Genomic DNA, 12,417 nt, shown 5'->3' on the forward strand with positions numbered 1-12,417 from the left:
AAATGGTAATAATAATAGTTCCTGATGCCCTAGCCAGTTTGGCTCAGTGGATAGAGCACCTGCCTGTGGACTGAAGGGTCTCGGTTTCGATTCCGGTCAAGGGCACATGCCCGAGTTGTGGGTTCGATAGGAGGCAGCCGGTCAATGATTCTCTTTCATCATTGATGTTTCTCTTTCTCCTGGCCCTTCCTCTATGAAATCAACAAAAAATACATATTTAGCCAAAACCGGTTTTGCTCAATGGATAGAGCGTTGGTCTGCGGACTGAAAGGTCCTGGGTTCGATTCCGGTCAAGGGCATGTTCCTTGGTTGCGGGCACATTCCCAGTAGGGGGTGTGCAAGAGGCAGCTGATGGATGATTCTCTCATCGATGTTTCTAACTCTCTATCCCTCTCTCTTCCTCTCTGTAAAATATCAATAAAATATATTTTAAAAAATACATATTTATAAAAACAACCAATGATTTTAAAAAATAATAGTTGCTGATGTTTAGTGAGCATGTATTATATGCATGGCCTGTTCTAAGCCCTTTGCCTCATCTTATCTCCCAGGAGATAGGTATTATAGTTATCCTCACCTTAGTTGGGAGAACTAAGGCTTAGTGGTACTAAGAGACTTTGCAAGGTCACATGAATAGTAAGTGGTGGACCTGAGATATGAACTCAGATTACTGCCTCTAGGACTCAAGTTCTAGGAGCTTGTAACTCAGAAGATTTTAATTTTTGCCTTCTACTCTCCTGGGTGCACCATGCTTTCTGCATTGACTATACATTATTTTTAAAAAATGTTTTTATTCATTTCAGAGAGAAGGGAGAGACAGATACATCAATGATGAGAGAGAATCAAATTGATTGGTTGCCTCCTGTACTTGATCCTATTGGGGATCAAGCCTGCAACCCGGGCATGTGCCAGGAGGTCAATCCATGACCTCCTGGTTCATGGATTGACGCTCAACCACTGAGCCACACCAGCCGGACATCTATACGTTACTTTTATATTCAGACTCAATGAGTAAATACTAATAATCATGCCCGGGTTGCCATGCCTGGAGCCGCTTGGGAAGGCCCCTGCCCACCCTGTCTTCTTCCGACCTCCACAGGAGATGGTCACGTGGGCTTCAAAGATTTCTTGGCCGTAATGACAGACACCAAGCGCTTCTTCTGCTCCGTGGGTGAGCAGGGATGAACCAGGGCAGTCAGAGCCGGGGGAGGGATAGGTGGGTGGGGTGGGGTGCACCCAGGGCTAGCAAATGGTAATGGCAGCTACCATCCCATGTCCCCAGAACAGAACGTCCTGACGGCTACCCCGAATCCCCACACTCTGCTCTTTGAGATCCTGTCCCTGCTGGTGGAGATGCTGGCCTTACCTGAGACGGCCTTAGAAGAGATCACCAAGTGAGTAGGGCTGGTGGTGGGGAGGTGGAGGGCTGGGGACACGGAAATAGCACTGAGTGTTTTAGCACCTGTTCATTTATTCTTGTAATGAAAAATAACTGTTTTCCAAAACAAAACAGGTCCATAAGAATGACATTGTTTTAGAATATTGCAAGTCTCTTAACAACTGGCATAAGAGAGCTGGATTCTCGTATCTGCTTCTGCATTCAATCTGTTGCAATATGTTGTTTTGCTTGAAGTATAGTATATGAACAAATCTGGCTTCACACACATATGTAATTGGAGAGAAATATTTTAAGAGCCTTTTCATTTGATAGCCACAAATGATGTGGATATTTTTCTTTGATACTACATCAAATTTGACAAATGGTGGTGTCTTAAAGGTTGCTTGCAATCTGAAATCTGAAATCATAGCAATGAAGTTTGGGGACTCTTGTAAATAAAAATCTATTTGTCAGCCTTGTCGTTTGAATGGGTCTTTTCCCATGAATGCTTTTGTAATATGCACTAGTTACTTGGAAAATACTGTGTACCTTCCAAATGTTAACATATTTCATTCATTTTTGCTGTAACCTGGGTATGTGTCCTGACTGAGAATTGAACCAGTGACCTCTTGGTTCCTGGATCAATACTCAACTGCTGAACCACATTGGCTGGGCCAAACCTCATCATTAAAATAAAAAAATAAAAAAAATCACAAGATGAAATGTACAGCATAGGGAAATTAGTCAATATTATCATAACTTTGTATGGTGACAGACTGATTGCGGTGATCAAATCATGATGAATATAAATACAGAACCATTATGTTGACACTTGAAACTAATTATTATGTCAACTACAGTTTTGTTGTTGTTGTTGTTAATGTTTCTCCTATTGATTTTTAGAGAGAGTATAAGGGAGAAAGGGAGAGAGAAACAGAGCAGAAGCAGCGCTTGGTGTCTGATTGATGTGAAAAACAAACACATCCTTTGGTTGCTTCCCGCATGTGCCCTCACCGGGGCTGGGGATCAAACATGCAACTCAGGTAAGGTCCCTTGACCAGGAATAGAACCCAAGACCATTTGGTATTCTAACAGACACTGAGCTACACCAACCAGGGCGTACTATACTTTAACAACAACAACAACAATCAGATGTAGCCTGCAGTATATATAGACTTAGGTGAATTCCTCTTTTCTCAAGGTCCCCCAAAATGTCCTGAGATTCTTCGGCCTGCCAGTAAGTGACCTTTATGGACCTATAAGACCAGGAACTCTGAAATTCAGGTACCAGGCAGTATTTTAAGCAGTACTTTCTAAGCAGTGCCTCCATAAAGTCAACTTTCATTCTTTAAAACTGCCTGGTGATATCTGATCTATGTTTATCATTTTCAAATATGACATTACCACCCTTGCCATTTGGATCTGTGAATAAAGTGTCAGCCTATGGATTGAAGGATCCTGGGTCTGATTCCCTCCCGACAAGGGCACATACTGTATGTACCTCAGTTGCAGGCTCGATCCCTGGCCCTGGTCAGGGCATGTGTGAGAGGCAACCAATGTCTCCTTCTCACATTGATGTTTCTCTCCCTCTCTCTCTCTCTCTCTTCTTTCCACTCTCTCTAAAAAAGTCACGAAAAAATATCCTTGGGTGAAGATTAACAACAAAAAATATGACATTAGTGTCAAAATATTGTAACATAATCAATATTTTTCATATGTCCTATAACAAGAATAAATTCTTTTTTCTTTAAATATATATATTTTATTGATTTTTTATAGAGAGAAAGGGAGAGAGAGAGAGAGCTAGAAACATCGATGAGAGAGAAACATCGACCAGCTGCCTCCTGCATACCCCCCACTGGGGATGTGCCCACAACCAATGTACATGCCCCTGACCGGAATCGAACCTGGGACCTTTCAGTCCGCAGACCGATGCTCTACCACTGAGCCAAACCGGTTTCGGCAAGAATAAATTCTTATTAAATTTATGTAAGTAATTATTTTAATATGAAAATAAAAATACTTAGAAAAATAAAAATATTTTAAAGAGTGTTTAATTCTAGAGAATTCAGGCAAGGAGAAAAAGTTGTTTTCATTTTGTTTACAAAGGTATAATTTACCAAATTGTTATTAGTTATAGGCAGCTTAAAAGAGAAAAAGGATTTCTTAAAACTGAAAAGCAAAAGGAACCAACAATGTTTCAAACAAAAAAAGATCATAAAATTATAATCATCCCCATCAGTTCATTCTCATGTAACTGATTTCTATTCTGCTTAACTTGGGTTAGTAATTTTATGAATCCATCACCTTTTTCATCAGAATTCTGGAGATTCTCACCCTGTTTATTGGTATGATCTTAAACTTATCCAGAGACCTATAATCCAGAGTACTTACCAGAGTCTTGCATAAATTTTCTTGAAGTATTTTTACCTTTAGTTAATTGCAAACACTTTTAGAGAAGAATCAATAAAACAATAACTGTGAATTAGGAAAGACTTCAAATGGTCAGGTTAAAGATCTGATGAGATTTGATTATGTCTGTGATATACAGAATTTTAAGAGAACTGTAATTATGACTGGTAACATTATACCAAGGCATATCAGATTTCCAGAATTTTTTTTTTTTTCTCTTTTCTTTATTTTTAAAAAAAATAAAATAAGCCCCAAGACCTCTAATCATTCGCTTTACCGGATAAAACTACGTGTCTTGCGAGAGCGCCAGCTATCCTGAGGGAAACTTCGGAGGGAACCAGCTACTAGATGGTTCGATTAGTCTTTCGCCCCTATACCCAGGTCGGACGACCGATTTGCACGTCAGGACCGCTACGGACCTCCACCAGAGTTTCCTCTGGCTTCGCCCTGCCCAGGCATAGTTCACCATCTTTCGGGTCCTAACACATGCGCTCATGCTCCACCTCCCCGGCGGTGCGGGCGAGACGGGCCGGTTCCAGAAATTTTTATACTATTTCTAGTACACTTAGGTTGATATAAGAACACCCAAACCTAGAGAATTTTTATGAGTTTATTTGAACCAAACTGATAACATATGCTCGGGAGCAAGATCTCAGATGTTCTGCAGAATGACAAATTTGCAGCTTCTTTTATTCTTTTATGCATTTGAAATTAAGGAGGGGACGGAAGATTATATGAAGGTAGGAGAAAGCCAAGGCATGGATTGGCTCTCTTGAGGGCGGTTAAGTCTTAGAAGGAAGGATCTGATTGGATGGTTCACACATTAGAGTAACCCATGCATATTTTGCAACTTTCTCTCACTTTGGTATTCTGATACACTAATTAACCCCAGTGGCCTCCATCTTTCTAAACTCCAATGTCTGTCTCCTCACCTAATTGTCTTTTGCTTTGGAAATTACTTCCTGCACTGCAGTTTAGGAAGTACCTCCAGAAAAAATTCTAGGGAGATCATAAGGCTCACCTCATTGGCTTCCCTCCTCTCACAGATCATTCTTATGCTCCCTGTTGTCCAGTATCAGTCAGCAGCATCATATATTTTGTTCATGTTTCTATTTATGGCAATAGGACAAGTACAGTACTAGTTGTTCCATCATGGCCAGAACAGAATTCTGTTTGTCTTTCCCTCTCTCTTTTCTTCTTCAAATTGGATTTCTATTGATTTGTCTTTAAGTTTACTAATTCCTTTTTTCTGCTATCTCCAATCTGCTCTTAAGCTCATTCAATGACTTTTTCATTCTAGTTATTATACTTTCTGTTCTTGAATTTCCATTTGTTTCAAGTTTAGAGTTTGTTTCTCTGTTCACTCATTAAGATCACATGTTCCTTCAATTATCTGAACATTTTAAAAAATATATATATTTTATTGATTTTTTTACAGAGAGGAAGGGAGAAGGATAGAGAGCTGGAAACATCGATGAGAGAGAAACATAGATCAGCTGCCTCCTGTTCACCCCCTACTGGGGATGTGCCCATAACTAAGATACATGCCCTTGACAGGAATCGAACCTGGGACCTTTCAGTCTGCAGGCTGACGCTCTATCCACTGAGCCAAACCGGTTTTGGCTGAACATATTTTTAATAGCTCCTTAAATGCTGCTGTCTACTAAATCCAACATCTGGGCCACCTCAGGATTGCTATTTATGAGTTTTTTTCTTATTATTATTATGCACATTTTCCTGTTTCTTTACAGTCTGATATTTTCTTACTTATTGGACATTTTGAATTATATGGTTTAAAAATTAGATTCTATTATCTTTCTTTAATGTGTTATTTTTTGTTCTTGTAGGCAGTTTAATTACTAGCTGATTATCATGAATTTGTGTAGGCTTGGTTTTTTACTTTATTAGGGCATCATTGTGAAAAGTTCAGATTTATCCTAACCCTTCTAGCTCGGTAAGACTCAAATGCTGTTTCTCCTATGAATTTTAGTCTCAGGAAAGGTCTATAGTAGGCAAGGGTTGACAAACTATGGGATGCAGGCCACATACAGCCTGTTCTGTTTTTATAAAATTTCATCAGAACACAGCCACAGCAACTCAGTATCATTTATGGATTCTTTGATGCTACAATGGCAGAGTAGAAAAGTTATTTATTAATACTTCTGTGATGGTGGAATAATTTCTCTTAGTACTTTTATCAGGTTTTGCTTTACATTTCATGTCTAGAATTTCATATTCCCTGACAAATTGAATATTTTATAATTTAGTTTCTAGTAATGCATTTTATCTTACGGCCTAGTTTTTAAAATATTAACCTGTTAACCGGGGAGTTTCCTTTTTAATTACGCAACGTATAACGGGCGCATACTCTTTCACTAGGACGTGTCAGTACGTCACGCCCGGTGGATGTAATTTCATATTATTATTTTTTTATTTATACTTAATTAAAATAAATGAAATATATATATATTTTTCGTTTATTTATATATAAAGCACAAAGGAAAATACAAAATTACAAACAAATAGAAAAGAATACCAACAAAAAAATGGAACCATCGAATTAAAAAATTATAAATTTTACAAACAATTATAAAGATTACAAAAAATATATACTGTCCGTTTCAGGGCGCAACAGATATTTCAAGGATGTTTTCATATGTCCTCCTTGTTCCAGATATTGTTTACGTTTGACATATTTATAAGTCCCGCTCGGTTAACAGGTTAATATGGCCATACCAACTTCCTTTTGCTTAGTATTCAACTGATATATCATACTCCCCACTCCTTTAAAAAAAAAGAGATAAATCTTTATTGTTCAGATTATTACAGTTGTTCCTCTTTTTTCACCCCATAGCTCCCTGCACCCGGTTTATACCCCACCCTCTGCCCTAACCGGCCCCCCACAATGTCCTCATCCATAGGTGTATGATTTTTGTTAGTCTCTTCCTGCACCCCCACACCCTTTTGCCCCCAAGGATTGTCAGTCCACTCCCTTTCTATGCCCCTGATTCTATTATATTCACCAGTTTATTCTGTTCATCAGATTTTTTATTCACTTGATTTTTAGATTCACTTGTTGATAGATATGTACTTGTTGTTCATAATTTTTATCTTTACCTTTTTCTTCTTCCTCTTTTTAAAGAATACCTTTTCAACATTTCATACTAGTTTGGCAGTGATGAACTCCTTTAGCTTTTTCTTATCTGTGAAGCTCTTTATCTGACCTTCAGTTCTGAATGATAGCTTTGCTGGGCAGAGTAATCTTGGTTGTAGGTTCTTGCTGTTCATCACTTTGACTATTTCTTGCCATTCCCTTCTGGCCGGCATAGTTTCTGTTGAGAAATCAGCTGACAATTGTATGGGTGCTCCCTTGTAGGTAACTGTTTTTCTCTTGTTGCTTTTAAGATTCTCTTTGTCTTTTGCCTCTGGCATTTTAATTATGATGTGTCTTGGTGTGGTCCTCTTTGGATTCCTTTTGTGATTCTATGTGCTTCCTGGACTTGTAAGTCTATTTCTTTCACCAGGTGGGGGAAATTTTCTGTCATTATTTCTTCAAGTAGGTTTTCAATATCTTGCTTTCTCTCTTCTTCTGGCACCCTATAATTTGGATGTTAGTATGCTTGAAGTTGTCCCAGAGACTCCTTATACTATCTTCATATTTTTGGATTCTTTTTTCTTTTGGATGTTTTTTCTTCTTTGAATTTCAAATCTTTGACTTGATTCTTGCGATCCTCTAGTCTGCTGTTGGATCTCTGTATATTATGCTTTATTTCAGTCAGTATGTGCTTAATTTCTAGTTGGTCCTTTGCAATATCTTTGAGGGTCTTATTAAATTTTTTCAAGAACTTTTCTAGAAAGTTCTTGAAAAACTTTATAATCATGGTTTTGAACTCTGTATCTTCCGTTTCTTTCATTTGTGACCAGTTTCTTTATCTCTACATTTTGGCTGCTTCCCTGAGTTGACAGAGTGGTTTTGTATGCTAGGTGTCCTATAAGGGGCCCAGTGGCTCAGCCTCCTGTTACCTCAAGTGGACACTCTTGATATACTCCTTTGTGGGCTGTGTGCACAGTCTCGTTGAAGTTAAGCCTTGATTGTTGTTAGTATCACTGGGAGGAATTGACCTCCAGGCCAATTGGCTGTGAGGATCAGCTATGTCTACAATGGGAGAACTTCTATGCTGGAGTCACCTTATGAGGCAAAAGTTGCTTCAGTGGGGCTTTGGTGCTCACTGAGCCTGCTCCCTGAGTGTGTCCCTTATGGGTCTGAGGAGTTGTAATGTGGATGGTCCCACTCTGACCACTGGGTACACTGGCTCTTGGATCTCTAAGGAGGTGCTAATTGAGCCTCTGCCTGAGGCCACCCAGCAGGAGCTACTGAGAGATCTGCAGATTCCTTTTCTTTGGGATTTAGAGGTGCCCAGGTGTGGCCCAGCTGTGAAGCAATGCAAGCTGCTGTGGAGCCTGGGGCCTTCTTTTGGATGTTCTGGGTCTCTGTCACGGCTGCAGTTTGTTAGGTAAGTTTAGATTTCAAAGGACCAGGCCATTCATATACAAAAGCCTCTGCGGCACAGCTTGGGTGGGGCGGGGTCTCAGGGTGGGGCACACAGCAATGGCTTCCCATCACCCCTGCCCTAAGAGGCCCTCAGGTCTGTGTCCCTTGGTAATCACTGCAAGCACCTCTGAAAGAAAGCCACCTTCAAATTCCGCCTGCTGCCAGACAATCCAGTTTCTCCCCATATGAGTCTGGGTCCCCAGAGTCCCACCCAGAACTTGAGTTGAAAAAGACAGCAGTGTCCCCATTGAAAAAGACAGTAGCGTACTCACTTGTCAGCCCTTTCCACGAGTGCACACATGCCTCCATACTCTGGACTTTACTTCCTCAGCTCCTGAGTCTCAGTGTGCTTTTCTCTTTCCTTCTAGCTGTAGAATTTCCACTCAGTCAGCCTTCCTGTGGTTCTGGATGTCTGTTTTGTCTTTTAGTTGTAGTTTTGAAGTGGTTGTAGGAGGCAGCAATTTCAGGTGTTTACGTATGCCACAATCTTGGTTTCTCCCCATACTCTCCAATACTTGAAGTCTTTCTTCCAAAGGCAAGCATTGACTCACTCCTTACTTCTATGTATTGACTCACTCCTTACTGCTATTGACATCTCGCCTCAGCCACACCTGGGCACCTCTCAAATCCCAATAAATGATATTTTGGTTAGATTTTTAGACTTTTTTCTATTGACTTCTGATGATGGCAAGGATTTAGCTGTCTAATCCAACTATCCCACCAGCTTCCACTTCCCATTCCAATATAGTATCATTTTTTTTTCTTTTTACTGAATAAGCATTTGGCTTTTTAATAATATACTATAATTTCATTTCCTTTTTTAAAAATTTCCTAAAATGGGTTATTTCCTTGTTTTGTGTTTAATTCATTGATAATTTCTGCACCTTCCTACTATTTTTCTTGAAGGGAGGCATGTTCTAAATAATTCCATTCTTCTTGCTTAGAATTATCTTTTTAGGCCTGCTGTAGCCGAGACCGGTTTGGCTCAATGGATAGAACGTCGGCTTGGGGGCTGAAGGGTCCCGGGTTCGATTCCGGTCAAGGGCATGTGCCTTGGTTGTGGGCGTGTCCCCAGTAGGGGGTGTGCAAGAGGCAGCTGATTGATGACTCTCTCTCATTGATGTTTCTAGCTCTCTGTCTCTCTCCCTTCCTCTCTGTAGAAAATAAATAAAATATATATTTAAAAAAAAAAAAAAAGAACTACCACTTTGGTAACCTTGTCATCCTAGGAATCTTTTTTTCCTTTCCTCTAATTAGGATTCTATTTGCTGGATGTATTATTCTTTTTTTTTCTTTCTTTTTTCCTAAAGGCATGTTTGCTCAGTAACTTTTTGGGGTTAGAAAGGCAATAGGTATGCCAGCCCTCAAAATTTCTGTTGTTTAAGTATAGAGATCCAGTCTAACCTAGTTGTCCCATGGCAATTGTATTGCCATTGTGGGATCTAACTTTACCTTTGCCTCTCTCCTGTGTTAGACCCCATTTTCTGTATGTATAGCTTCCTTTTTTTTTTTTTGGTTCATGCCTTCATTTTGAAAGAATGTGTGTTCTTCAGTAGCTTCTTGAGCAAGCATAGGAGGGAGGTGAAATTTTTGAGATTTTGCAAATCTGCGAAAGTGTTTTTCTACCCTCAAACTTACTTAATAGGTTAGTTGGGTATAGAATTCCAGGTGTCTTAGTTAAGGAGTAGACCCGATGTTCTATAGTTCAAACAAGATAGTTTATTCCTCTTTTATATTGACAGTATGGAGGAAGCAGGCAGGAAGACAAGGTCCCCCCAAGCACCCAGTTTCTTCCCACCATTCCCTAGGTCGACGTTAAGCTCCGTTACCAGCAACACACCTGAATTCAAGCCCACAGGGAGGGGAAAAAAGAGGAGTTGGGAAGTAGGCAATTTCCTTCGAAATTGTGACAAAGGTGTGCACACACTGCTCATGTCCTACTGGTCGCTGTGGGGTTAAGTTATTTTCTAGTCCATCTTTCACTCGGTGCACTGCCTTGTTAGGTCCCAGTTTTTTTTACAGAGATCTAGCTCCAATTTCCATGTGAGGGCTCTGGTATTCATCTTCTATTTCCCTGTGTGAAGCCCAATATACCCCAAAATTCCAGGCCCCAGGGATAGGTAGAGGGCCTAGCAGAACCATCAGCTTAAGCCCTAAGAGTTTTCTAACACTGCTGCCTACAAAGCCCCAGGTTGTCTGGCCTTTCCTTCTTGCCGCCCACATCTCCCCTTCTCCCTCACACACCAATCTCTAGCCCCTCTGGCTTCCTTGCTATCCTTAGAGGTCACCAAGCTCTTTGCAACCTCCTGGCCTTTTCACATGCCACTCCCTTTAGATATCCATTTGGCTAGCTCCCTCCTCTCACTCTGGTCAGATTCCACCACCTCCAAGACTTCTGCTGACCACTGTGAGCCAAAATAGCTCCTCATCACTACCCACTACCTAGCTTTGACTTTCCCTTAGAGAACCCGTAACTACTGCCATGGTATTGTGTGTGTTTTTATTTATGGTCTAACTCTTCCACTAGTTATGAGCCTAGGTAGTTGATTTAAAAAGTAATTCTGGGGAATGAGAGTGGGGAAGGGATATGGACAGCAAAGGAGGAGAAGCCAATATCAGGATGTGCTTTTGAGGAGACTATGAATGGTGGCTTAGAACTCAGTCAGGGGAAGAGAAGCCTGTATACTTTAGCTGTTGGCTCCTTTGGTCAAATGTGGCCCCCGATAGGTGTTTAATTTCCCTGCACTTTGGTTTGCACATGGATCAGAGAAACTCTGGGACAGGGAGCAAGGGGCTCAAGCCTGAGGCAAGACCATGTCAGGCTGTGCTTGGGCACACCTGATGGAAGCCCTCGTGGAAGTGGTTGCTGTGGCAATGACTACAGTGAGAGGTGGGGCCGAAGGACTGTGATAAGGGACCCTAAATAAATATACCCTGCACCATTTTTTCCCAAGTACTTCGATGAGAGGTCAGTACATAGTAAATAATCCATTAATATTTACTGAATGAATGAATGAATGGTGCTGCAGTCTATGGAGAAAAGGCAAGTAGTGATGTATTAAAGTAGGCTATAGGTTACAATGGAATAGGCACAGGTTATTGGGGCCCACAGTGGGAGCCTAGCTAGTCAGCGGGAGGACAGAGAACTTTCTGGAAGAGATTGCCCTTAAGCTGAAATCTGGAAGATGAGCAGGAGTTCATTGCACAGCTGACTTATAAAACACTTGCACATCTAAGTACAAATATCAGTGACAGAAATCAAGGGTAACATTTATCAAGCTCTTCCCATGGACCACACACTTTCCTAATGCTTGATGGGCAGTTATTTAACCCTATAACATGTGGACTTTTTGATCCTTTTCACCCAGGGACACCTGAAGCTCAGAGAAGTCAAGTGACTTGCAGTGACAGGAATAAGATAACCATTTCCCCCCATTTTGCACAGGGGTGACTGTGACTGAGGCTTAAAGCAGAGCAATGACATGCCCATGGTCACAGAAGTTGATAGCAGAGCTGGGACTAAAACCCAGGTCTCCCAACTCCTGGGCCTGTGTTCCTGCTCCAGAGCCGGCCAGACAGAACAGGCCCCAGGAAGAGTGAGGGAAGAGGAGGGTGAATTAAACATGGCCAGGCTGAGCTGGGTGGGCACTGCCTCCCCAGCTATTACCAGAAGAAGCTCAAGGAAGGCACCTGTAAGGCCCGAGAGATGGAATCGGCCATAGGCCGGCTGCGATCCCGGAAGAAGCTTCCCTACAACCTGCAGCAGGCAGACACCTTGGAAGTCCCAGAACGAAGGGTCCTCAGGATCCTGAACCGGCTGAAGCAGCAGAGCTACGGTGAGGGCCCTGGGCATGGCGGGGCTCTGCTCTCCTGCACATCTCGCCTCGTCCCCTGGGCCCCTACAAAGTCAGAACCAGGCTGAGAGACGTGGTTTTCCCCTTTGGGGTTAACTGTATCAGTCAATGGGCTGATGGTCATTACCCCTTCTCCAGCCCGCTGACAAGGCCCTCTACTGGACTCCTCCCAGTGCCTTAGCCCTGACCACAGGTTGGTCCCAAGAGCCGGGTGATCAGTG

At 41.5% G+C, this 12,417-nt stretch overlaps 1 protein-coding gene across 1 annotated transcript in view; it reads left to right on the forward strand.

Annotated features, from left to right (window-relative positions):
- Positions 1–12,417, forward strand: part of SPATA21 (spermatogenesis associated 21) — a 36,358-nt gene that overhangs the window by 19,332 nt on the left and 4,609 nt on the right. The window contains exons 10-12 of the mRNA XM_084875400.1: positions 1,100–1,171; positions 1,283–1,394; positions 12,003–12,178. Coding sequence (XP_084731526.1) covers positions 1,100–1,171; positions 1,283–1,394; positions 12,003–12,178 — 360 coding nt within the window. The remainder of the gene's footprint in view (positions 1–1,099; positions 1,172–1,282; positions 1,395–12,002; positions 12,179–12,417) is intronic.

Source organism: Pipistrellus hanaki (assembly GCF_964339955.1).
Source record: "Pipistrellus hanaki genome assembly, chromosome: 2".
NCBI lineage: Eukaryota > Metazoa > Chordata > Mammalia > Chiroptera > Vespertilionidae > Pipistrellus > Pipistrellus hanaki.